General features: G+C 42.7%; 2 protein-coding genes across 3 annotated transcripts; both read left to right on the top strand.

The window, feature by feature from the left end:
• The first annotated feature begins 2753 nt into the window (after nt 1–2753).
• On the top strand, nt 2754–13693 carry LOC109428994 (histidine-rich glycoprotein). Of its 2 annotated transcripts, none has more exons than XM_062859848.1 (4): nt 2754–3118; nt 3271–3582; nt 3645–3779; nt 12715–13693. In XM_062859848.1, exons 1-4 carry the CDS (start codon nt 3083–3085, stop codon nt 13231–13233), a joined length of 1002 nt encoding a protein of 333 aa, XP_062715832.1. In that variant the 5' UTR covers nt 2754–3082; the 3' UTR covers nt 13234–13693. The 2 variants fall into 2 exon arrangements, with proteins under 2 accessions (XP_062715832.1, XP_019560382.3); XM_019704837.3 differs by having other exon boundaries at nt 3274–3582.
• Nucleotides 13694–21696: 8003 nt separating this feature from the next.
• On the top strand, nt 21697–25594 carry LOC134290907 (uncharacterized). Its single transcript, XM_062858134.1, has 2 exons — nt 21697–23658; nt 23801–25594. Exons 1-2 carry the CDS (start codon nt 21697–21699, stop codon nt 25592–25594), a joined length of 3756 nt encoding a protein of 1251 aa, XP_062714118.1.
• Nucleotides 25595–27400: the final 1806 nt, after the last annotated feature.

The raw sequence follows: 27400 nt of genomic DNA on the forward strand, positions 1-27400 counted from the left end.
TTGATCATATTTTTTTATGTTTCGGAAAAGTTTGAAAAATACTCGATAACTGCATACATGCGATTCTAAATCAAATTCAAAATACGATAAGGTACACCGGGAAAGTTGAAAAGGGTAGGGTAAGGTGAAAAAACGGGTTAACATGATGTTTTCTAATACTGAAAAACAATTTGATTGCCGTAACACATAGTTTTTGGTTCAAACAAACTTTTAGCGAAGTTTTATTGATATCTGTTTCAAAATGTTACGTTTCATCTTGCCTCACTCGTTTCAATATGCCCCGTTGTAGCTAACATTTAGGTTCGCTTAATCCTGGGGTATTCTAGAAGAAAAAGAAAAAAATGAAGATATTATCGAAGAAGTTCATTGGAAACATGAATTGGAAATATTATTCTGAAACTGCCTGGGGTCAATTTAGATGAAATATTTCTTGAAGGGTCAAGGCGAAATTTTATCAGTGTCTTCTTTTGGGTTGATTTTTTTTATAAAATCTATTGCGAATCTCTTAAGGATGAAAACTATACAGAACAGAACATGTATTCTTTATTTAGGAATTACTCCCAAAAATATCTTCATGGTTTTTCATGGAACTTTTTTTACCCTTCAGGGTTCTATGACATCTCCTTCAAGGAATATCTAGAAGATCCGTGGAAAAGCTTTAAATGACATCTTTGGAAGTTTATTTTGGAAAATCCTGAAACAATATCTAAAGCAACTATCTAAAAAAAGTCACTGGAAAAACTTTCGAACGAATTTCTGAAAGAGTTTTTGAAGAAATATTTGATAAATTTCTAGAAGAACCTTCGGAGAAATTCCTGCAGCGATTCTTTGAGAAATTCCAAGCGATTCATACAGAATCTTGAAAGCTTTCTAGAAAAGAAAAGCCATTAGAAATTTTTTGGAGGAATTCTTGAAGGAATCCTCGAAACAAATTCTAGCGGAGGCATCAGACCAATTTCAGATGGAACACTTTGGAGAATTTTTGAGGACTACTCAAAAGAATTTCTGGAGAAACTTTCAAAGCAACTACTATTATGAACTCTCAGAGGATTTTTTTTTTTTGAGAAATTCTATTCCTTATGTGGCCGACAGGTTACCCGGGTACCCAGCACCCATTTGAAAAGCACGGTGTAGAAAAAAGCAAAAAAAAAAAATTGTCGGACACATAACGGTTAAAGGAACCAAGGGTTAGGGCGGTTGCCCAGAAAAAAAAACATGGAGGAAGCCACGTAGTCATTTCTGTAGGAACTCTTGAAAAAAATCCTGAAGTAAATTTGAAAGTGTGGAAATTCGAAAGAAATCCCTAAACTGATCCTTTTAGAAATAAGTATTCTCAAGAATCTTTGTAGAAATCCTAAGAGAAATCCTTAAAAGAATGTCCGAGGTTACCTACTCGGAGAAAGTTCTCGTGGAATTCTTGGATGAACTTCTGAAAGAAACATGTATAGTGGAATCTTCGGGCCAATGCTTAGATTCCTCAAGAGAAATATTGAATGTTGATTTATATGAAATGTATGGAGGAAATTTTGAGTTGACGTGCTGGTTGAATTTTTTGAAGAATACATACAAACGTTTTGGAAGTAATTGTTGGAAGAATTCTCATGTTTTTTTGTAAAAAATCCTTAAATAAATATTTTGTAAACTATCCTGAAAATTTTTCGGAAGAATCCTTGGAGGTATTTTTTGCATATAGAATAAGTAAAATCATTAACCACTCTCTCCTTGAATAAAACGAAGAAACAAAAATCATGTTCCAATAATTGTCTCATTTTGATAATAGAGATCAAAAAAAAAAATATTTTGAATCCATAATATAGAATCTGCGAGAAACGTTGAAAAGTCCCAAGACATCGAAGGGGTCAAAATATGTTGCGATCTTGAAGCCACCCGACTCGACCCTCTTTTCAGAGTCACTGTCGCAACGGCCAACTGATCCCATTCTAGCACCTCATTTTTGCGGCGACACGCGACCACGATCAACACCGTGGTACGGCGATCATCGATAGCAGCAGCGGCATGCTCCTCTACTTAGGGGCTGTCCATAAACCACGTGGTCATTTTTTTGGGACTTTTCAAACCCCCCCCCCCCCCCCCCGCGTGGTCATTAGTCCATACAAAAAGTTTTATTTGTCCATACAAAATGATCATTGGCCGAACCCCCCCCCTCATGACCACGTGGTTTATGGACAGCCCCTTAGTCCATAATTTGTCCGATTAGTGAATACTGATTCGATCGTTTAGATGCGCTTTGGTCGCGCGCTCAGGTGCCGCACCACTATCGAAGATGGGAAGGTGTAGGAATGAACAATTGAAGCATAAACCAACATCATCGACTATGCAGTGCTCAGTGCACCTATATGCAAATTGTTTGTTTTCCCGCTAATCTTTTTCCGATCGGTATCGATGGTGGGCAGAAGGCAGCAACAGCGGCAGTAAACGAGTACCCATGTTGATTTGTTTCACGATCGTTTTCACCACCGCCGCGGCATGGCAGTGCCCTGTGCATAGCGGGTGGCAGACCAGTCAATTTTCGTCACCTGGTCCAGATTGGCTGTTGGGACGGTGGGTGCGAGCTGAGATTGCTGAAGGGGCGGTGATCGTTTGATACTTTTCAGGGTGGGAGGTGATGATTTGGAGGAAATCGTTCTGGTTCCATTTTTATTTGCTGTAATGAGCGCTTCGTTTCTGTTGTCAGGCGACGAATGTGATCTAGCGAGATTAAGTCAATTAGGATGGGTATGAGGGCACGGGTGTTCTAGTAGAGAATTGTCGTCTTCTTCTGTATAAAAACTAGGGATCTGCTGGGCTAGGACATCAGTAGATTCGGTTCTCTCGATAGGAGCAGGAAGAACAAGTTCTATTGTTCTTTCCTATCAGTAGAGATCGTGAGAGTGATAAGTAGTGAATTGGGGTGCTGTGGAATAAGTGAAATTGTGTTGCAGAGAATAACGAAGGATAAGCAAAATAGTTTTGCTTGATTTAAGGACTACCATTGTGTTTTACAGAAACAAGTGTTAGAATTAGGAAAGTGAATTACAAGGACATTTGTGAACTGCTTAGCAGTTCATATATTTTAGAAATCATGCAACGATCCGTTAAAAGGATAAAACTTCTTAAGGTACGCATAAGTTGATCATCGATTCAGCATTTTACCATAACGTGAACAGCAAGCTCCATAACAGCAGGCGAAATACCTTCTGCTGAATCCAATGCTCAACTCATACCTACTCTAATCGAGCTCCCTTCACTTGTATATTCACCACGCCGCAGCAGCTCTGTCGCTGTTTCCTCCTGCTAGCCATTGCCATTGTCGTAACGAACGCGAAACCTGAAGCGCCAGTCAATTCGTATCTGCCGCCGTCACATGGTCATAACGGGTACCACGACGATCACCACCACGATGATCATCACCACCACGGCGGCGATGATCATCATCACACGGATTTAGTTCCTCCGTCGTCGAGCTATGGGACGCCGGATAGCAGTTATGGACCACCGCATCATCATTCCGGGTTCGATGAACATCATGAACATCACGAACACCATGAGCACCACGAGGAAAATAATGATTCATTTGATGATGTGAGTTTTTGAAGTGACAAGAAAATGATCGATTAAAAGTGATTCTGGAACGTGTGTTTCAGGAACCGGCCAAGTACGAATTCACATATGAAGTGGATGACGAAGACCGAGATCTATCATTTGGACATGAGGAAGCGAGAGACGGAGACTACACCACCGGAAAGTACAACGTTCTACTCCCTGATGGAAGACGACAGGTAAGCTGTAACTTCAATCATAGTTGGAACATTTTGTAATCCAATTTCATCTCTACCTTTTTTAAAAGATTTACGAAACAAATCCATAATTAACTCAAGAATTTTCCGAATTTTTTATAAGAATTCGGTTTAAAATACTAGTTTACAAAATAACATGAAAATCATGAACTTCTATCAATGATTAAAATTTTTGATGTATAATTATGTGCTGATATCAAGATCGTGCTTAATTTTTTTTTTTTTGTACAACAGTTTTTGAGTTTTTCCTAAAATGCGAGCTCTATAGTTTGAAAAATATGAAACTTACTAAAATATAAATATCTTACGCTGCGGTTAACCAATTTCCAATATTTTTGCATAAATAAAAAGCCGAATATAATACGTTTCGATCATCCGAACATCATTTTTGCATTTAATTAGTGGAATTCAAGATGTTGGTGATTGTATTGGCGAATCTCCTTAAATTTGAGAGAAATTTCCAAAAATATAATGAAGATTTAAATTTTTTTATAATGAAAAAAAATTTTTTTTTCCTCTACGTACATTTGAAATATTAGAAGTTAGCCAGTTACAGTAAAAATTTTAAGCTCAATCGGAACATTGGTTACGGAAAAAGAGGAGTGTGAAGGGAGCATCTTTGTTAAAAAATAGAACAAAATCATTAATCTCCGGATTAATGCTTCACGTGGAGGCTCTGTTCCAACTCAAATTAAGAAATCTCATAAAGATATCCTGGTCGAGTTTTTTGGAGATATCTCTGGAGAAATCATTGGGATGAATTTTAGAGAACTCGTGGAGTGATTTTATGACTACTCCAAAAAATAGTCCTCATGTAATTACAGCTGCTAGCGTAGGCAACTTTTCCGATTTTCTCACTCAATCCTCTTGATTAACAGGAGGAAGAACGGAATGAAAGAAGCAAGTGCTCTCTGCTGCTGGGATTTATTCAAAGTTTTTTGGAAGAATCCAACAGAAAGTTTTCTTGGCCTGCAGTAAATCCTTAAGGAATTCTCGGAGGACTCTGAACAGCAGTTACAGTGCAGGACGAAATGAAGTGCGCACTGGCTGTTTTTCATGCTCATGGTTGGGGGGTCGAATCTCAGCTTGTAGTGCACCGATTGATCTCAAATTTTGCCTGAACTTTCATAATATCATCATGATTTGATCTGTGAAAATAAAAAATATTTCTGATCAAAACTTTGAAAAAAATTCGCAAAACTTCCGTTTTAAGAAAACTACCTAAATTACGTTTTATTTTTATTTTTAATGTAAACGAATTGTTTTAAGTAAATGTTTGTTCAGAAAAGATGTTTGTTACGCTGGACTGATAAACTTTGCAAAAGAATATATTTATCAAAGAATTCAAATTTCGGAATTATGTATTCCAAAATCAAAATTTTGCATTTTCTTTAGAAATAGGAGTTTTGCGATATTTTAAAAAGCTTTGTTTAGAAATGTCTTCTTTTTTCGCAGATCGAAATATGAGTTATTACAACTGCCAAATTAAAATTTGAGATCAATCAGTGCACTAGTAGCTGAGTTTCGGCTCCCCAAACATAAGCATTTTGTATGAAAAACAGCCAGTGCGCACTTTATTTCGTCCAGTACTGTACTGGACAAATCTCAGCTGAAAATTATTGTGATTTCCCAGCTATAACTCATAGTGGAAATATCTAGTGGAAATATCTACTGAAACTCTGAGAGAAATTCCTCAATAAAAGCTAAAGTATAAAGAAATTTTAAAAGAATTGCAAAAATAATGTTTATAGGAATCCTTGCATATATCCCCGGAGATATTTTTGGAATAATCACAGGAAAGATATGTAGAAGAATCCCGAGAGAAACTTTTTAAGCAATACCAACATGAATGTGTAGAGTAATTCCATCAAAAATTTGTGTAAAATTTTAAAAGGGTTTTTCATAGATTTATCCAGGAATAGCTCCAGGTATGCCCCATGGGATTCTCTAGAAATTTCTTAAGGGATTGCAGAAGTAGTACCTACAAGGATTCCTACAATTCCTGCAGAAATTCTTCTGGAAGAATCGAATGAAAGATTTCTCCATGGAAAATCCTTCTGCGGATCCTTTAGAGATTTTTCCAACGACTCCTCTAGGAATTCTTCTAGGGATTGCTCTTGGAGTTTCCGAAAAAAAATCTTCCACGAGTCTCCTGGCATCACCATTTGAGCTATTTTTCTGGGATCCCTCCCGCAATTCTTGCTGCAATGTATTCATAGATTTCTTCAGAAATTTGATATTCCTACTGACAATCCTCTCGAAAATAATCTAGGAGCTATTTGCTGGGCTTCCTCCAACACTGCTGCTGGCATTCTTCTTGACATTTCCATCATCCAGATTTTTTTTAAGAGCATCCTCCAGGAATTTTTGGAACATGATTTGATTCTCAGGAGCATTTGCTGAAATTGCTTGCGAAGAGATGAACCAGCCCAAGGCTGAAAATCTCTATAATAAAGAAATAATAATAATAATAAAATGCTTGGGAAATCTTAGCAGGTATTGCTGCTGAAATACAAATTTCAAGAAATTTGCAGAAGATTTCCAGCATTGATTACTGGATATATTCCTAGAGGAATTCCCAGAGAAATCTTTCAAAGAACTAAAGCAGAAATTTCTTGAGAAATCCCAGGAGGAACTCCAAGAGACACCCCTAAAGGAATTCCAAGAGAATAAAAAAATCGTTCGATAAATCCACTTAGAACTCCTACTGAAAGGCCTGATGGGCTTCTGCTTGAAATTTCTGCTAGGATTCCTCCATAGATATCTCCAAGGATTACTTCAGAAATTGATTCAGATGATTCCATTAGGAATTTTGCAATGATTTCTCCAGGAATTCTTCTGGGAGTACCTCCGGAAATTTTAGCTGAGATTCCTTCAGGAACTTCTACCAATACTTTACAAGCATTTTCGATTTTTTTTTATTGCTTAAGCATTTGCATATGGTATTTCTGCAGTTATTGCTCTTAGGAGTCCTTCAGACATTCCTGGAACATTTTATGCGGAAATTGCAAAAGGAATCTCAACAAGACTTCTTCGAGAATCCTCACCGCGAATTCCTGGACAAATCGAAGCAGCATTCCAAGAAAAATATCAACAGATATTCTCAAAAAAATCAGAAATGCAATTCCAGTAAAAACCCCGAGAGAATTTCTGAATAAATCCATGAAAAAAAAACTCTGGGTTAATTACTGGAGATATTTTTGCTGGATCATCATGAATAATTGGAGATATGGCAACAAAAATTCCTAAAGGTTATTCCGAAGAAATTCTTGGAAAAATTCCAAGAAAAATTCCTGGAGGAATCCGCGTTCCACGGATCCAGCAATAGGTTGTCTATTATATTGCAAAAGTGGAAAAAAGTTAAAAGTTCTGCGTTGAAAATGCTCATTTTGTCTAAGAAAAAAGATTGTGTCAAAATTTGAAGTACATATCTCAAAGCCGAGTTGTTATCTAACCCGACGTTCCAACACTTTGGATGGTATCTTCTCCAGAGGAAATATACGTTTTTCGTTATTTGTTCTGTTCGTGTCGAAGCGGTAAAATCTGATAAAAGTAACAAAAATCCTTCCTGTAATAATTCTTCCAAGGATTCCTATAGGAATTCTTCTTGTGATTTCTTCAAAATATATATTAGAAATTTCTTTTGGAATATCAGCAGAATTTTCAGCTAGAATTCCTGGAGATATTCCTATTACGATTTCTTCAAATTTTCCACACAATTTCAACTCGGTTTTCTTCAGTTAATTGCACTTTGGAGTCCTCCAGGTATTCATGGAAATTTTCCAGCAGGAATTTTCTGAAGTGTCCCAGCAAGACTTCATGATGGATTGCACCATAAATTCCTTAATGATTCCCAGAAGCGTCATTGGACCATACAATTAGGAATTATTGAGTAAACTCAAAAGAAAATTTCCGGACGATTACTTTAAGAAATCAGGCCGGAAATTTTGAGGAAATATCTAGAACCAACTCACCAAACTCCACCAAAAAATTTATTTGGAATTTATTTTTAGTTGAGATGCGGGCTCTGTTCCACAAAAATAAGTTCTTGAGTGATCATCTGGGAAAATAACGTTAGACATTGTTAAGAAGTTTCCATCGCGTATTGTTCAACAATCTTCAGCAAAGTTGGGGGAAATTTTGGAGAAATTAATTTAAAACTTTTAAAACAATAAAATAACTATTGGATTTTTTTAGAGAACATATTATTGACAGCCAAGCAGGATTTTTGAGTTCCATCTGACAATTTTGTTTCCATTTCTCACGGAAATGCCTTCAGTAGTTGTATTAAAGTGTTATCATTATCTTAATCAAGCAAAATCTAGATTAATTTCTATGAATTTTGCGATAATAACAAATAAAGAAAATCTAGATTTTCGTTACGTTGCATGGTAACGGAATATTTTATACATTGAAAGCTTTCGTGTTGTATTGTTCAAATGACTTAGTCCAATTACTCATGGAAAACTATTTGGGAATGAATAGTCATTTAATTGGAGGTCAATGTAAAATAAAAAGGTCAAGGAGTTGGGTTTTCGGGAAAGGGATGATCTGTATAGTATACAGGGTGTTAGGTTCATGAATGCAAACTTTTTGAAGGGTGATAGAGGACCGTAAATGGTGAAAAAAATTGTTCTACGCATATGGTCAAATCTCAACCGTTACGTAGTTTTTTAACTTCCCATGTTTTTTACTCTTATTGCCTTAACTAACTATAACTTAAAAATGGTCAAACTAATCGAAGTTTTTTTACCCTTATTCGAAAGGTTTTTGGATTTTCTATCAAATGGCATCTTTGAATCGATGGGTTTAGTTAAATAACTAAGCTTTCAAGAGCAAAATAGCTAAGAATAGTGTGTTTTAATTTGTTTTTGTCAATTATCTTTGAAACATGCGTAATAAATTAAAAATCTTTCTTTGGAAAAGTTGTGGCTCCTGTTCCACTCTACAATTCGTTTTTTGATATCAAACTTCTAGCTCTGATCGTTTGCTTGCAATTTTGATTTACACTCCCGTTCAAAAGTTTGGGGTTACCCCCTCAAAAACATGTAATTTTTTAGGCCCATATCTCCGCCAATTTGCGTCCGATTTCGAATCCCTAGGTTTCATTCAAAAGATAATAAGTCAAAGAAACTTTGAACATGATTAAAAAGAAACTTTTTAATAAAAAATTGTATGTAAACTTAACCCAAAGTTGCCAAATTTTCTAAAAAATAAATATAAACTTACGGCAGTGTCGCTGGAAATTGGGTCGACCAAATTTTAAGATGAGAGCGGTAATATGACCCATTTTCTATTAGCTTTAAACTGCTTTTTACAGAACTTAGCTAAAAAATCTAGAAAAAAAGTTATTAAGTAAATTAATCCTTGATGTCATCGACCAAAAGTTTGGGGTCACCCCTAAATATGATGAATCGGCCAAAAGTTTGGGGTCACTTTCGTAAAACATGGAAAAGTGATTTGTTGATATCTTCGTCATCTATAGTTCAATTTCAATTATTTTTGGCTCATTTGAATGAAACCTAGGGTTTTGAAATCGGACGCAAATTGGCGGAGATATGAGCCTAAAAAAATGACATGTTTTTGAGGGGGTGACCCCAAACTTTTGAACGGGAGTGTAAATGTGCGGCACAATGCGCAATAAAGTGCTTTACCATGACAGTTGCAAATTTATGATCTGAAATGCAATTGTGACATAGTGCGACATATATGGAAATTGAATAGTCATTTTTGTGAACGCTAACAAAAGTTAGAGTAAGGTGGGGCAAAAGTTCAACCTTAGTTGAAAATTCAACTTTTTTCAAGAAATCGAAGCAGATAAAATTAAATGGATACCATGTGGTGATTCTGCCATCCATGTGCTAAAAATTTGTTGAACAAAGTTACGCCAAACGTCTTTTCAATTTTGAGTTACAACATTTTTTGTATGTGTGTGCCTAATTCGAACTCTTGCCCCACCACTGGGGCAAAAGTTCGAATCTAGTGTTTGTTGAATTTCACTAACCGTAGCACACTATTTCGACACATTGGTAATATGAATACCTAAAACCAAATAATAATTTATGCTGGAACTGAAATACACTTTAAAGTTCGATCTGGATTTTACCCAAAGCAGGGTTAAATTTACTATACCAAAAATTAGTAGTTTTCCGCTAAATTCAGATGAAACAACTTTTTTTTTTCAACTTTGATCGAATTTTCTCACTAATTCCATCATTTTTAGAGATAATATGTACATTTTACAGAATTTTAGGTTTTTATCTAAAGTTGCTACATGGGGGCTGTCCATAAACCACGTGGTCATTTTTTTGGGACTTTTCAACCCCCCCCCCGCGTGGTCATTTGTCCATACAAAATTTTTAATTTGTCCATACAAAATGGTCATTGGCCGAACCCCCCCCCCCCCTTTGACCACGTGGTTTATGGACAGCCCCATGACTCGAACTTTAGCCCCACTATGTGTAAAATACGATTTCCAAATCTTTTTTGCAAAAAGTTATACATGCTAAAGCATCGTCAAAATATACCTAGATACGCCCCAAAATAAAATATCGAATTCGATTTCATTAGAATTCCATTCCATGCGTTGGAAGGACCATCGCATATTACAATTTTTTGATCAAAAACCAACATTTTGTCATAACCAGGGATGAGAAATGTACTGGAAAAAACGGTTACCGGCTGTACATTTGACATTTTTCCACACGAACATCATAGGCCCAGCCAAACTCAAACTGTTCGAAAAATAAATGTCATAACATTTTTTTTTTTCTGCAGCCTTCTTCCTCGAAACGGTTTCCAAGCGCGAGAGCGCCAGTACTCGAGCACGTCGACGACAAAAATTTCTGTCTCTCCCGTTTTCGCATTTTTCTGCGTTTCAAACCGCTTCTAGACAAACTTCTTTACATGCATCACAAAGCTAGGAATGTGCTCTAGCTATTTGTGCAAATCGATTTAAATTATGTATTAAAACAAGTGAGTTATTAGCAGTTGAAAATATTTGACATTTTTCGCAATCACCCGCCTCAGCATGACTGCTCATAAATATTTTCGTGGGGAAGCGAATACCATCAAGCGTCTGCTTGACTGCCGTCGGCGCGGCGTCTGATAGTATTGGTGCTTCCGTTGTTTTGTTTTTATTTTACTGCCAGTATCGATGAACGGAAAAGAGAAAAAAGTATTTTTGCCATCCCTGGTCATAACTTTTCGAAATATCGATCAATTTTCATAATTTTTGGAGTAAAAGACTCTTTTTCAAAAAGGCTTCGAACAATCTTGACACCCGAAAGAAATAATTTGAATTGAGCTCAAAAACTTCAAAAGAAACTCTTGCCCCACTCGAACTTTTGCCCCACTTTACTCTATATAGAGTAAGGTGGGGCAAAAGTTCGACCTTAGTTGATAATTCAACCTATTTCAAAAAATCGAAGCAGATAAAAGTAAATAAATACCGTGTGGTGATTCTACCATCCGTGAGCTAAAATTTTGCTGAACAAAGTTACGCCAAATGTCTTTTCAATTTTGAGTTACAACACTTTCTGTATGTGTGTGTTTTATTCGAACTCTTGCCCCACCACTGGGGTAAAAGTTGGAATCTAGTGTTTGTGGAATTTCGCTAACACTATTTTGACACTTTGGTAATAGGAATACCTGAAGCCACTTAATATTTGATGTTAGAACTGAAATACACTTTAAAATTCGATTTAAATTTTACCCAAATCAGGGTTAGATTTACTACACCAAAAATTAGTAGTTTTCCGCGAAATTCAGATAAAACAACATTTTTTTTTCAACTTTAATCAAATTTTCTCACTAATTCCATCACTCTTAGAGATAATATGTACATTTTGCAGAATTTTAGGTTTATACCCAAAGTTGCCACATGACTCGAACTTCTGCCCCACAATTCGAACTTTTGCCCCACTATGTGTAAAATACGATTTTCAAATCTTTTTTGCAAAAAGTTATACATGTTAGAGCATCTTCAAAATATACCTAGTTACGCCCCAAAATGAAATATCGAATTCGATTTCATTAAAATTTCATTCCATGCGTTGGAAGGGCCATCGCATGTTACAATTTTTTGATCAAAAACCAACATTTTGTCATAACTTCTCGAAATATTGATCAATTTTCATAATTTTTGGAGTGAAAGTCTCTTTTTCAAAAAGGGTTCGAGCAACCTTGACACCTGAAAGAAATAATTTGAATTGAACCCAAAAACTTCAAAAGAAACTCTTGCCCCACTTTACTCTATACTACAACAGCTGCGATATTGTGTATGGTAACTTCTGAACACGTACCATGTATCCGTCACACATCTACTGCATATCTACGATGCTAAACCCGTTGTTCTTCAGTGCATCAGCTAGTATGTGGATGCTCCCGATGAAATTGAAATTTCGAGAGTCATGAGCTTTTTCATGATGTTGTTTGTCGCATGATGACGCCTCACATGATATTGATTGATTTCAGTCCTGGGCACCCTCGATCCATCCTGGGCGATTTCCCACCATCGCCTCAACCTGTGGCCAGGTCAAATTTTTGTCGACTTGCTTATTTTCGTTGTTGAGGTTGCACCGCCATGAACCTCTGGGTCTGCCTCTGCTGCGATTCCTGCTGGGTTCCTATCTAACGCTTGCTTGCGGATTTCGTTCCTGCCTCTGCGTAGCGTATGGCCGAACCATCTCTACGTTCGCTCCCAAATTTCTGTTACTATCGGCTTTTGATGGCATCGACGATGGAGCTCCAGCTTGGAGATCCAACTGTGAGGCCACGATGCACGAATAACCGCGCAAGGAAGGAAATAATAGGAATAACCGCAGGCATCTATTGATGAAGACCTGCAGCTGTTAAGTGTTCTCCACTGATGCACGCTACATGATTTTTTTTTTCTTACTCACATCCCATCTCTCAGATAGTCGAGTACGAAGCCGACCACAAAGGGTACCGTCCGAAGATTACTTACGAAGGCGGAGACGAACATCCCCACCATCACGATCACCCCCATCCGCACCACCACGACGGCCACTCCGGCTACCCGCACGAGTCGCCTCATAACCAGCTGGGCTATCCGAAGGAGTCTCACCATGACTTCGAGCACGAACACGAGCACGATAACGGGCACAGCCGAGCGGATCACAACGTGCACGATGGTCATGGCGGTCATCATGGTTACGATAGCAATGCTCACGAGTATCACGGCCACAATGGGCACGACCACGGGCACCATCATCGGCGCAACTCGGATGACGGCGGCGGCCACGGCCATGGGCATGGAAACGGAAATGGGAATGGGAACGGACATGGACAGCATGGCGGACACAATGGCAATGGGAACAATGGGCACAATGGGAAGCATCATCGTCGTGGTGCGAACGGAAACGGACATCACAATGGCAACAACGGGGGACATCGTAACAATGGTTATCACTAGGAGTTAGGGGATTTTGAAACAGTATTTGTAGTTTTTTGTTCTACAATGGACCCAAACAAGAGTGAAACGACGAACGGCGCAATATTGGAAAAAGTATCGGATAAAGGAGGCTCAACAATGCATACTGCGGAAAAAGCATTTATTTAATCATGATAGTACCAAGTACAAATTAGTTTAATTATAATTTATTCCTTTACAATTGTTTTCATCGCTGCATTTAATATGCTATAATGCCAGTTCAATTACCAATTAACTTCTCACAGAAAGTTAGTGAGCATAAATAAGTGGCATCAATTTGTTGTCCATCGAGAGTAGATAGGATACGCTAATGCTTAAGTTTATCACAATACGCAATAAAGTTATCTCAGCAAGACGATCATCGAAGAAGAAGCAAAACTCTTCAATCTGCGAACGCGATTGGAGGATTCGATGAATCGAAAAAAATATCAACACAAAAATCTACTTTTTTTTGTTTGTTGATGACCATAATTATTTTTTTATTAACCTACCTTACCGGTCAGACTAAGGCCTGAGTTTCCTCTGCTGTATGTAGGAGTCGACTCCATTCGACTCTGTCCATGGCTGTGCGTCTGCAGTTCCACACTCTGCGAGGGATCCGCAAATCTTCCTCCACTTGATCGGCCCACCTAGCTCGATGCGCACCACTTCTTCTTGTACCGGTCGAATTGCTCTCGAGAACCATTTTATTCGGGTTGCTAGCCAACCTCTTGATAACGTGACCCGCCCACCGTAACCTCCCGATTTTCGCGGTGTGGACAATGCTTGGTTCTCTCAGCAGTTGACGCAGTTCAGACGCGCCATCTTGGTCAAATTATTGGGGGGGCAAAGCGTGGTTTTTCGCATTTTTTTATATGTGAAAATCGAAAAATCGTCAAATATTGGGGGGGCAAAACCATGCTTGCCCCCCCCCTAAGTTGGCGCCTATGACGCAGTTCGTAGTTCATACGTCTTCTTCAAGTCCCGTCTTCCATTTGCACTCCACTGTAGATAATAGAACACACTTTCCGTTCGTAAGCTCCAAGGGCGTCGTTGTCCTCTGCACGTAGGGTCCATGCTTCGTGCGCATAGAGGACTACCGGTCTAATCAGCGCAGCATTTGGTAAACTGTTAACTTCGTGTTACGGCGAACTTTATTCGATCGTAGAGTTCTGCGGTGTCCAAAGTAAGCACGATTTCCTGCCACAATGCGCCTCTGAATTTCTCTGCTGGTGTCGTTGTCGGCGGTCACTAGTGAGCCCAAGCACACGAATTCTTCAACCGCTTCGATTTCATCACCGTCGATATAAATTCGGGGTGGCGGGCGTGATGATTCCTCCCTTGAGCCCTTTGCCATCATGTACTTTGTCTTCGACACATTAATGTCTAATCCAGTTCGCCTGGTTTCACTCTTTAGTGTACGTTTCCGCCATCGTCTCAAGTTTACGAGCAATAATATCAATATCATCAGCGAAACCAGCGGCTCCGTTTTCGTGCGGCTAGGGTCACCAAGCTCTTAGTCGCATCGTGCTGAGGAGCGCGGGTTCGATTCCCGCCGCAGCTGTCAGGAAAAGTTTTCGGCTGTGCCACTGGGCGTTGCATGCTAGTCCGTTGTCTAGTGTCGTGCTTCCTTCAAAGAGCGAAAAGCTCACTGGAAGCATTGAACTTGTCCGTATCTTAAAAAAAAAACCAAGCAGCTAAACGAACTTCGTGAAAATCGTCCCACTCGTGTTTATCCCCGCTCTCCTTATTACACCTTCTATCGCAATGCTGAACACCATGCACGAAAGACCATCACCTTGCCATAGCCCTCTTCGAGATTCGAAAGGACTCGAGAGTGTCCCTGATACTCTAACTACGCACATCACTTGATCCATCGTCGCCTTGATCAATCGTATCAGTTTATCCGGGAATCCGTATCCGTGCATAATCTGTCATAGCTGTTCTCGATCGACTGTATCATACGCCGATTTGAAATCGATGAATAAGTGATGTGTGGGCACATTGTATTCGCGGCATTTCTGCAACACCTGGTGGATGGCGAACATCTGGTCCGTTATAGCGCGTTCACCCATGAATCCAGCCAGATATTGCCCCACGAACTCACTTGCAATCGGCGATAGACGGCGGCATAAAATTTGAGAGAGTATCTTGTAGGCAGCGCTCAGTAGTGTGATAGCGTGATAGTTCCCGCAATCCAACTTGTCACCCTTTTTGTAGATGGGACACACGATACCCTCCATCCACTCTTCCGGTAATACTTCCTCCTCCCAAATCTTGGTAATGACCCAGTGTAGTGCTCTCACCAGTGCTTCTCCACCGTATTTCAGAAGCTCGCTTGGTAGTCGATCTGCTTCAGCGGCTTTGTTGTTTTTCAACCGGCCGACCTCCTCCTCAATCTCTTGGAGGTCAGGGGCTGGAAATATTTCGTCCTGCGCACGTACTCCTAGATCTGTTACCGCGCCACCTTCGGTGCTTGCAACGTCGCCATGGAGGTGCTGATCGTAATGCTACCACCACATCTCGACCACCTCACGCTCGCTCATGAGAATATTCCCGTAATTATCTCGACACATGTCGGCTTGTAGCACAAAGCCCCTGCGCGAGCGGTTCAGCTTCTCGTAGAACTTTCGTGTGTCCTTAGCGCGGTACAGCTCTTCCATCGCTTCGCGATCTCGTTCTTCCTGCTGGCGCTTCTTCATCCGAAAGACTGAGTTCTGCCTGTTCCGCGCCTGTTTGTAACGTGCCTCATTCGCTCTCGTACGGCGTTGCAGCATTCTCGCCCATGCTGCATTCTTCTCGTTTTTCAACTGTTCACATTCGCCGTCGTACCTGTCGTTTCTGTGATTCGGAGTCGCGAAGCCTAGTGCTGCAGCCGAGGTACTACCTATGGCGGATCGGATGTCCCTCCAGCCATCTTCAAGTGTAGCTGCGCCAAGCTGCTTTTCCGTTGTTGGTAGGGCCACTGCTAACTGCTGCGCGTAGCCTTGAGCCACTTCTACGTTACGCAGCTGCTCGATGTTGAGCCGCGGCGTTCGATAACTGTTGAAGCCCGTCCATACAGCGACTAAGTAGTGATCCGAATCTATATTCGCACTGCGGTATGTGCGGACATTGGTTATATCCGAGAAGAATTGACCGTCGATTAGAACGTGGTCGGTTTGGTTTTCTGTTTGATGGTCGGGTGATCTCCAGGTGGCTTTGTGGATATCTTTGCGGGGGAAGAAGGTGCTTCGGACTACCATACCACGGGAGGCTGCAAAGTTTACGCATCGCTGGCCGTTATCATTCGATACGGCGTGCAGGCTGTTTCGCTCGATAACCAATCTGTACATTTCCTCCCTTCCTACCTGCGCGTTCATGTCGCCGACAACGATTTTCACGTCACGTGGCGAGCAAGCATCGTATGTTTGCTCTAACTGCGCGTAGAACGCTTCTTTTTCGTCATCAGGTCTCCCTTCGTTTGGGCTGTGAACGTTGATGATGCTGTAGTTTAAGAAACAGCCCTTAACTCTCAACATGCACATCCTTGCGTTGATAGGCTGCCATCCGATCACGCGTAGTCGCATCTAGCCCAGCACTAAAAATCCTGTTTCTAGTTCGCTAGCTGTTCGAGTCCGTATGAAGTTGATCATCAATATTAACTTCTTTTCTCGATCAGCCTAGACAGCTGTGTAGTGTCGGTAGCGATTGTCTCAATTGGCTAAGAATAACACTACGGACCGCCTGTTCCGGTGGTAAGAATCCACCAACAAGTGACCCCTAATTCATGGTGTGATGCGGCTTTATGCTTAGGGGGCGTCCATAAATGACGTAGCTTTTTAGGGGGGAGGGGGGTGTTTGTGATTTTGTGACGAAGTGTGACGATAGGGGGGTAGGGGTTAATGATATGCTACGTAGCTTTCTATTAAGCCTATTGAAAAAGTATTTCGTACTTAATAAATTTTTTACTCGCATTAAATATCATTATCCAGTAATTCGAAAAAAAATATATTGCATGAATTATTTTTTTTTTTCATTCACATCAATGTAAATAACCAATAATAAAGATTAAAGGCAACCTCATTTCATAAAACATGCAGCTATCGGACGCAACAACTGTATCTGAGAAAATGGTTTTGAAATCATGCGTAAATAATAATGTTTTGTGTTTGCAGACAAAAATCAATTTCACTCATGCTTCTCACGACCAATAGTTTGTTGCTTGCTATACAGCACTGCATGCCGCTTAGGTTGCAAAGCATTTTTTTTTAAGTTTTTGGCATTATAGCATTATTCCAGGAGCTCTTTTCTACAGGACTTCCTCGAAGAATTCCTTCAACAAATTCTTAAGGAGCTCCTCTAGCAGCTTTGTAAGGAATTTCTCATGGTGTTCTTTATAGGTTTCCGCAACAGGAAAAGGATAACATTTCCACAGTAATTCCTACTGGGTATCCCAAAAAAAAAGTCTTCTGAAAACATTCCAAAAGGATCTGGAGGAATCTCAGAAGGAACTTCCAGAAGAATTTCAGAAGGAACTCCTGGAGGAATTTGGAAAGGAAATCATAGCGAAATTTCAAAAGAAACTCCGTGAGGAGTTCTTTGAGCAGTTCTAGATGGAACATTCGGAGAAATCTTGAATAAACTCCTGGAAGAGTCTCAGAAGGAAATATTTTTAATTGATTGATTGATTTGTCTTTATTAAAGAGGATTAGATTTCTCAGAAGGAACTCCTGGATCAACTTCTGAAGAATACACGGAAGAAATTTTTGAAAGAATCCCGGAAGGAATCTCTGAAGGAATCCCGAATGTAACTTTTAGGGAATCCCGGAAGATTATCTGGACATAACTCCTGTTGAAATCTGAGAAAGAAACTCCTGGAGGAATTTCAGAAGGAACAATGGGAGGAATCCGTGAAGGAATTCCTCGCGGAATTCTAAGAGAATGGAGGGATGGCGGAAAAAGTTCCTGGAGGAGTCCCGAGAAAAATCCTGGATAAATCGTAGAAGGAAGTGCTCGAGGAATTCCAGAAGAATCCAGGAAGGAATACCTGATCCTTAATCTTAGAAAGAAGTTCTCGAGAAATTCCTGAAAGAATCCGAAAAAGAACTCCTGGAGGAATCCCAGAAGCAATTCCTGGGAGGGCTTTTAAAGACCGGTGGGGTTTCCTGCCGAGATTGATTTCGGAATGAATATCATAATGAATTACTGAAGAATATCAAGAAGGAACTCCTGGAGGAATCCCGAAAGGAGCTTCTTTGGAAAACACAAAAAGAAGTTCTGATGGAATCTCAAAAAAAAAAAAAATACGGTTAAAATCCATGAAGAGATGTCCGAAGAAACTGCTGGTGAAAGAGAGGAGAAGAAAACCTTGAAAGAGCTCTTGAAGGAAACCATGGGTAAACTTTTAGAAAAACATTGAAAAATAAACTGCTGGAGCAATCTCAGAAGGAACGTTTGGAGGAATGTAAGAAGGAACTCCGGAAGAGAATATTGGAGGGATCTCTGAAAGAACCCCTGAAGGAACACAATAAGGAGGAATTTTCAAATATGGAATCCCAAAGGCAATTCTTGGAGAAATCCCAGAAGGAAATCCTGAAGGAATTAAAAAGGGAGAAATTCTCAAAACGGGATTCCCAAAAAAAGAACTCCTTGAGGAATTACAAAATGAACTGCTGCAAGAGTTTTAGAAGAAACTCCTGCAGGGTCCTTGAAATGTCGTGGTGAATTTTATTCAAATGAAACCAATGTGATATTTTGAAGAGATTTATTAGTGAGCAAACAAATATCTCCGGAAGAGCTCAGGCTAATACGATATTGGGAGCATCAATTTCCTGTTCTTCGGCATCAAGCAGAACGATGGGTGGTTTATTGAGACATTCGCTTTGGTGATAATCTCCACTGGTTGCACCTATGGTCTTGATGTTGGCGATCTGATCCTGGCAGTCGGTATTATATAAAAGACAATATAAAAGACAATTACACCGTCTTCGACCTTGCGGCCTCTACAGACTGAACATTACAAACATACGACAACGGACAACACATATAACACCCAGTGGCCCAGTGGAGAATTTTCCGTTCGACGAAAAGTTTTCCCCGACTGGAGCGAGAATCGAACCCACACTCCGAGGCTTACGAGACACCTAAACGACTGCCGCCGCTAACCGCTCGGCCACGAAACCCACATTGTTATTTTGCTATTGTTGTTTTTTCATAATATTCTATAAACACGAAATCAGAGCTAAATTTGATTTGTTTTGTTTTTTGACATGAATTTTTTTAGGGGGGGGAGGGATGTTCAAAAAGCTACGTCATTTATAGAGGGGGGTATCTGAATATGTGATGAAATGCTACGAGGGGGGAGGGGGGTATTAAAAATCGCTTTAAAAAAGCTACGTCATTTATGGACGACCCCTTACCGTGCCTAGGAATGAATGGCTAGGGGGGTCTCATAAAAACCTAACCGCTAACGGAGCCTGTGGAGTAGCAGGGCGCCCTCCACAGTATGTAGCTCTTACTGCGCTAACCGGAGCAATGGTGCAGTGGACCTTGTGTTTCTCCGAGGCAATCAGCTGCCCTTCTTTAGTCTCACTTGAGGCTAAATAAGGGCGGGATTATGAAGATGTTGTTATTTAGTTTAAATTTTCACCTATATGGTTTCGCATTATGCGATTCACACAGTGTATTCTGTGTATCCTCGCCTTTGGCGTTTTCCAATCGATACCGATTTGGTTTAATTGTTGCTGTTCTTTGTTGTGCTGTTGTTGCGAAGAGTTTAATCTTACCTAGTTTGGGTAGTGGCTACGGTTAAGATAGCTCAGATCAATCTTCAGCATAAAAGAACAGAAACGATCAATCTTTGCAGACTTATGCAAAATGGTACAGCCCAAGTGGCCTTGGTACAAGAACCTTACTTTCGTAAGGGAAATTTCTATCTAGGAAACCTTGTGAACCCAGTGTTTGCCACTTTCAGTAAACATGAAATGGCAAACTCGCGTGTCTTGCCTCGAGCCTGTGTGCTTGTCAACAACGCAATAGTTGCTACACTCATCTCTGAACTAACCACCAGAGATGTATGTGCTATCACATTTGATGTATTTGTTGGAAACCTCAACAGGAAATACGTCTATTGTTCTGTGTATTTACAGCATGATGAACCATCCCCTACGGATGCTTTCAAACAAGTCATCGCATACTGCACTTCAAAAGGCCTTCCGCTAATTGTTGGCAGTGATCCTAATGCTCACCATATCATCTGGGGCAGATCAGACATTAACTAGAGAGGCTCCAGTTTGATGGAGTACTTAAGTAGTGTTCGCTACCGACAAGTACGCTCCGGTCGCAAATGTGCCCCACTTTCCCCTATCACGCGAGAGAAGACGGAAAACGTCAAACACGGGAGCACCATCATCAGCAGCAAGTTGCTCACCCGCCGCCGGCACCACCATCATCGCCACTCATCGATGTAAACACGCGCTCGTGAGTGAACGCGCGCGTTGCCGCCACCGCCACCGTCGGGAACTCAGCATCATCATCATCATCGCCGTCATCGCGCGCGGAGAGAGTCGACCGCGTGTGTTGCAGTGACACCAGATTTCCGGATTGTTCTGGAGTTTTCGAATTCTTGTCGTGCAACATTTTTCAGCGCTATAAAAGCGAACATGGACCGACGTACTGCGAAATAGTATCATCTGACCCGGCAAACGGTCAAGTAGTGTTTAGTATTAAGTGAAGTAAAGTGTACTTACAAGCGTTGGCGTGGCTTGAACAACGCCAAGTAAAGTGTTTTCAAGTGTAAACCCGTGTGTTCTTTCTTGCGAGAAAGAAATTCCCGTTTGAGGCACTGCGGAGCCCCAAACATTTTGGTCCGTCCGAACCGGATTCAGTGCCCGTGGAGTGGAACCGGCCTACAGTCCCCGGTTCATTATCGAAGCGAGGAACCCCTGCCGGTCAGCGAGCCGACCGGAGCCAACGACACCTTGCCGCCGGTAAGGATACCAACCCGTCGAGGCCTTCTGCTGATTTGAGGAGCAATCAGTGGAAGCAGGACCCTATCCCTGGAGACCGCCGGTCAACAAGGGATCGGTACAGTGATTAGTTCCCCTGGTCATCGAGGCGACCAGTCGGAGGAATTCCTGCCGGTCTGTGGACGATCGGCACCAACGGTGTCTTCTTTGCCGCCGGCAAAGACACCATCTCATCGGAGGATTTCTACCGATCGACGAGTCGGTCGGTATCAGCGAAGCTCTCTGCTGGTCGAGGAGTGATCAGTGGAAACGGGACCCTTTCCCCTGGAGGATTTTCCGCCGGTCAGCGAGGAGATCGGCACAAGTGCGTCGTTCCCCTGGTCCACAAGGCGACCATCCCAGGATCCCCGCCGGTCAGAAGAGATCGGTGACAACCTGCGAGGACACCGAAGAGGAGAACTTCGACCAACCGTCGGTCGTACCCCCCACCCAAACGAAGTGCGTGTGACGAAGAGAGATGTCGCCTCTGAATCACACACCGAAATCGGAAAGCAAGAAAAAGGGCAAGAAGGAGGAAGAGATGGATGACGTCAAGACCCTCATCTATCACCGTGGCCAAATCAAGAGGAAGGTCACAATGATTAACCAAACCCTGGAGGAAGCAGAGGACGATCCGACGAAGATTACGCCTTCACTGCTGAAGGTCTTCGCGAAGAGGCTGGAGCTGCACTACCAGGAGTACGAAGCAGCTCACCGAGAAGTGCTGGATGCTACACCGCCGTCCAAATTCGAGGAGCAGGGTGAAATGCAGATGGCTTTCGACATGCTGCATATCGAAGCGACGGATCGACTCGAGCGGCTCTCCACGAAGCTGACTGCCGGTGGTGCTCCTGCAATGGCAACAGGCAACCCACAGGTCATCATCCAGCAACAACCGTTGCGAGCTCCGATTCCCAGCTTCGATGGGAAAGTGGAGAATTGGCCGAAGTTTCGAGCGATGTTTGAGGACATCGTCGTGCGCAGCAATGAATCCGACGCCATGAAGCTGCACCATCTAGACAAGGCCCTGATAAGCGAAGCGTCCGGATGGATTACAGCAAAGATGATCCAGGAGAATAACTTCCAGCAAACCTGGAAGCAGCTTCAAGACCAATTCGAAAATCCTCGTGTGATCGTTGACACCCATCTGGCGGGTCTCTTGGAGCTGAAGCCGATTGCGAAGAGGAACCACAAAGACCTGTTGGAGCTGCTCAAGGCGGTCAACCGGCACATCGGAGGACTAGAGTACCAAGGCGTAAAGGTTGACGCGATGTCTGGTCTCTTGCTGACAAAGATCGTCACGGCCCGACTGGATGACCAGACACTTCAGCTGTGGGAGAGGACCCAGGAGCACGGTAAGCTGCCTGACTTCGACAAGACAATGCAATTCCTGCAGAACGAGTGTCAGGTGTTAGAGCGATTCCAGAACCGTCAACACCAAGCATCTTCAACAAAGGAAGGAAGCTTCAGGCCATCCAACACGAAGTATACAAGCCAGAAGGTGCACGCTGCAACTCCGACGAGCAAGCCCCAGCGTTGTCTTCTGTGTAACGAGGATCATCGCCACTTCGAGTGCCCTATGTTCAACAAGTGGACAACAACGCAACGTACAGAGAAGGTGAAGGAGTTGAACCTATGCTTCAACTGCCTAACTTCAGGACATCGATCCGCCAAGTGCCCATCCAGGAAGACTTGTGCGGAGTGCCAGCGAAGGCACCACACGCTTCTGCATGAGATCCCGAGGCCATCACCAGAGAAGCTTGCTCAACCGGTGCAGCAGGCAAGCACAGCTCCAGTGAACCAACCGGCGTCGCCATCGCAGTTACCTTCTCGATCATCGTCAAACACGGCTGTTCCGAACAACCAACCGTTGGAACAGAAGACGGTGATGCTCATGACAGCTCTGGTGAATTTGCGAGACCTCTGCAACAGGAAGGTACCCTGTCGTGTGCTTCTGGATTCTGGATCGCAGATGAGCTTCATTTCACGGAGTATGGCAGATCGTCTGGCGATACAACGAGCTCCAACGCTTGTACCAATTACGGGAATAGGTGCAGCCAGGACTTGCGCTCATGAGAAGTTGACAGTGGCAGTCGAATCCAGGTACACTGACTTCTCAACGATGGTCGAATGCTTGGTGATTCCCAAGGTGACAGGAGTCATCCCCACGACCCAGCTGGATATCTCGGAGTGGCCGATTCCGACATCTGTGTTTCTGGCTGATCCCGTGTTTAATACGCCTGGCCAAATCGATATGCTGCTTGGCGTATCCCATTTCCTCCGACTGCTCAAATTGGGAAGAATCCAGCTGCGAGAGGACTTGCCCGACCTCCAGGAGACGCAATTTGGATGGGTGATCGCTGGTGACGTCGAGGAAGAACAGAACGATCAGCAGTGCTACGTATCCACAGCCAGCACACTCTCCGAAACCATGAAAAAGGTTTTGCGAAGTCGAAGAAGCCAACGATGCTGATCAACCTACGGACCAGGAGGCATGCGAAAAGAAGTTTCTGGATACACACTATCGAGACGTGGACGGCAGATATGTTGTGTCGCTGCCTTTCCGAAAATATCCTCCCCAGCAAAAGGACAACCGAGAGTTAGCCCTGCGTCGCTTCTTTTCCCTCGAAAGGCGGATGAAGAAGGATCCTGCTCTCAATCTCCAGTACAGCAAGTTCATCGACGACTACGAAGCCCTGGGACACTGCCGAGAGATCATCGAGGATTGCGATGCACCGAGTCGACCCCGGTACTACATGCCCCATCATGCTGTACTTCGTCCATCGAGCTCCAGTACAAAGCTTCGTGTGGTGTTCGATGCATCAGCCAAGGCTTCGCCATCTGACGTTGCTCTCAATCAAGCTCTTCTGGTGGGAGCAACAGTGCAGAACGACATCTTCGTCATCCTCATTCGCTTCTGGAAGCACTTCGTTGTGTTTACGGCTGATGTTTTGAAGATGTTTCGGCAGATCAAGGTAGTTCCAGCCCATTCGTGCTTCCAAAGGATCTTCTGGCGAGATGATCCTGCGCAACCTCTTCGGGTACTGGAGTTGACAACGGTGACGTATGGAACAGCGTGCGCTCCATTCCTCGCGACAAGGTGTTTGTTGCAGCTGAGTATCGACGAGGCCAACTCCTTCCCCATCGCTGCGAACATCATCCGAGAAGATTGCTACGTCGACGGCATCTTATCTGGAGCTGATAGCGTAGCCGAAGCCATCGAATGCCAAACCCAGCTTATTGGAGTGCTGAAATCCGCTGGGTTCCCTGTCCATAAGTGGAGCTCCAACTCTCCAAAGCTGCTTGAACGCATCCCTGAATCAGACCGTGGGGAGTTGGTGCATCTGACTGACGGCTGCGAAGGAGTCATGAAAACTCTAGGTTTGACCTGGAGTCCGCAGCGGGACGAGTTTGCATTCGACGCGAATAATCTTACCGACTATTTGAAACCTCCGACCAAGCGATCTGTGCTACCCGAAATCAGGAAGCTCTTCGACCTGATTGGCCTTCTTTCCCCGGTCATCAACATCGCCAAGCTGAAGGAACCGTTGGTATCCCTGCAGGCCTTCGTGCGGAACCGTATTGAGAAAATACAGCTGCTCATGGGATCGTCGAGTGTACAATGGAGGTACATTTCAATGAAGGAACACCCGGCTGACGTCGTCTCGCGAGGACGGCTGCCAGAAGCATTGCGTACCAACGTTCTGTGGTGGACGGGGCCCAAGTTTCTGCAGAGTGTAGAGTACGACATCCCGGAGATTAGAGCAACACCGATCATCGCAGCGATGGCCATCAACCAAGATGAGCTGCCTGTGTTTTCGACGTACAGCTCATTTCGAAAACTACAGCGTGTGACTGCTTTAGTTCAGCGATTTATTCGAAACTGCCGAATAAAGAACGCCCCACAGCGTGTTACCAGTCATCGTCCGACGATTTCGGAGCTACGAGAGTCTCTGGAACTCATCGTGAAGGTTATCCAGCATGAGACGCTAGCGGATGAAGTTCAACGTATGGAATCCAACGAACCATGCCAACGGATCTATGTGCTGCATCCCAGCCATCACAAAGGAGTGATGCGAGCTGTCGACGTGAAGATTGGCGGAACAAAATACCGACGAGCGATTTCCAAACTCTCCATTCTGCCGATTGAAGACAACTGCAATCCACATTGCAGTGCTTCAGATGACTTCCAGCCCGGGGGTGCATGTTCGCTACCGACAAGTACGCTCCGGTCGCAAATGTGCCCCACTTTCCCCTATCACGCGAGAGAAGACGGAAAACGTCAAACACGGGAGCACCATCATCAGCAGCAAGTTGCTCACCCGCCGCCGGCACCACCATCATCGCCACTCATCGATGTAAACACGCGCTCGTGAGTGAACGCGCGCGTTGCCGCCACCGCCACCGTCGGGAACTCAGCATCATCATCATCATCGCCGTCATCGCGCGCGGAGAGAGTCGACCGCGTGTGTTGCAGTGACACCAGATTTCCGGATTGTTCTGGAGTTTTCGAATTCTTGTCGTGCAACATTTTTCAGCGCTATAAAAGCGAACATGGACCGACGTACTGCGAAATAGTATCATCTGACCCGGCAAACGGTCAAGTAGTGTTTAGTATTAAGTGAAGTAAAGTGTACTTACAAGCGTTGGCGTGGCTTGAACAACGCCAAGTAAAGTGTTTTCAAGTGTAAACCCGTGTGTTCTTTCTTGCGAGAAAGAAATTCCCGTTTGAGGCACTGCGGAGCCCCAAACAAGTAGTACAGATCTTGCATTACTTAACATAGGCAACCGCCCAACCTTCATGGTAACTGCTAGAGAGGAAGTGTTAGATATAACGCTTTGCTCTAGCAGAATTAGTCACGAGTTGACCAATTGGCATGTGTCAGATGAAGAATCTTTATCTGACCATCGCTACATCTTTTTTGAACATTTAAATGTTACTTCGCAAACATTGCGTTTCAGGAATCCTCGGTCAACAAACTGGGATATACTGATTTGGTTGCGGCCAAATTTCATGGATATTCACCATCCATTGACACTCCAAGTGATTTAGATGATGCTGTTGATACTACAACGACCTTCATCATGGAAGCTTTTGAAGAAGCATGCCCTCTACGGTCTGTGAAGATCACAAGAGGAACCCCTTGGTGGAACTCTGATCTGGCGAAACTCAGGAAACAATGTAGAAAGAGTTGGAACAGACGACGTTCGGCTGGTTCTGAGGCTTTCAGGTCGGCTCGTAAGGCCTACAGGAAAGCTCTCCAGTCTGCTGAACGATCCGGCTGGAAAAACCTTTGTACAAATGTTTCCAGCTTGAGTGAAGTCAGTCGGTTGAACAAAATCCTTGCGAAATCTAAGGATTTCCGGGTGAACGAACTTAGTTTGCCAAATGGCGATCTGGCTTCCTCTGATGAGGAAGTTCTGGAATGCTTATTCAGCACACACTTCCCTGGATGTGTGGATATTACATCTTCGGATGAACCTGATGTCTTTTCTTGTAGTTATGATTCTTTGGCTTCGGCTCGGAGTATTGTAACTATAGAATCGATTGAGTGGGCTCTTAATAGCTTTGCTCCTTTCAAATCTCCTGGGGCAGATGGGATTTATCCTATTTTGCTTCAGAAGGGATTTGATTATTTCAAACATGTTTTGAAAAAACTAGTTGTTTGCAGTTTTGCTACAGGCTATATTCCCAAATCCTGGAGGGATATTACTGTAAAGTTTATTCCGAAAGTGGGTCGTGCGTCGTATGAAGAAGCAAAGAGTTTCAGACCTATCAGTTTGACCTCTTTTCTTCTGAAATGCTTAGAACGCATTGTGGATCATCACATCCGTGATGTTCATCTAGCCAACGTGCCTCTTCATGTGAACCAACATGCCTACCAATCTGGTAAGTCCACTGTGACTCTTTTACACAAGGTTGTTTACGATATCGAGAAAGCATTCGCTCCAAAGCAATCTTGTTTGGGTGTTTTCTTAGATATCGAGGGTGCCTTTGACAACGTGCCTTTCGATGCCATATTGGAAGCCGCACGGAGTCATGGTATATCTCCAATGATTTCCAATTGGATTCACCAAATGCTCAAAAACCGATATCTCTTCTCGACATTGCGTCTAGCAGGGATTAGGGAATTGAGTGTTTGTGGATGCCCCCAAGGGGGAGTCTTATCACCGCTTTTGTG

The sequence above is a fragment of the Aedes albopictus genome, chromosome 3 (assembly GCF_035046485.1).
Source record: "Aedes albopictus strain Foshan chromosome 3, AalbF5, whole genome shotgun sequence".
Classification (NCBI taxonomy): Eukaryota; Metazoa; Arthropoda; class Insecta; order Diptera; family Culicidae; genus Aedes; species Aedes albopictus.

Coding starts and splice junctions, on each gene's coding strand:
- LOC109428994 (XM_062859848.1), top strand. CDS start 3,083: ATGCAACGATCCGTTAAAAGGATAAAACTTCTTAAG. Junction 3,119..3,270: donor AAAGGATAAAACTTCTTAAG/GTACGCATAAGT, acceptor ACCACGCCGCAG/CAGCTCTGTCGCTGTTTCCT. Junction 3,583..3,644: donor ATAATGATTCATTTGATGAT/GTGAGTTTTTGA, acceptor CGTGTGTTTCAG/GAACCGGCCAAGTACGAATT.
- LOC134290907 (XM_062858134.1), top strand. CDS start 21,697: ATGTCGCCTCTGAATCACACACCGAAATCGGAAAGCAAGAAAAAGGGC. Junction 23,659..23,800: donor TCTCCGAAACCATGAAAAAG/GTTTTGCGAAGT, acceptor TATCCTCCCCAG/CAAAAGGACAACCGAGAGTT.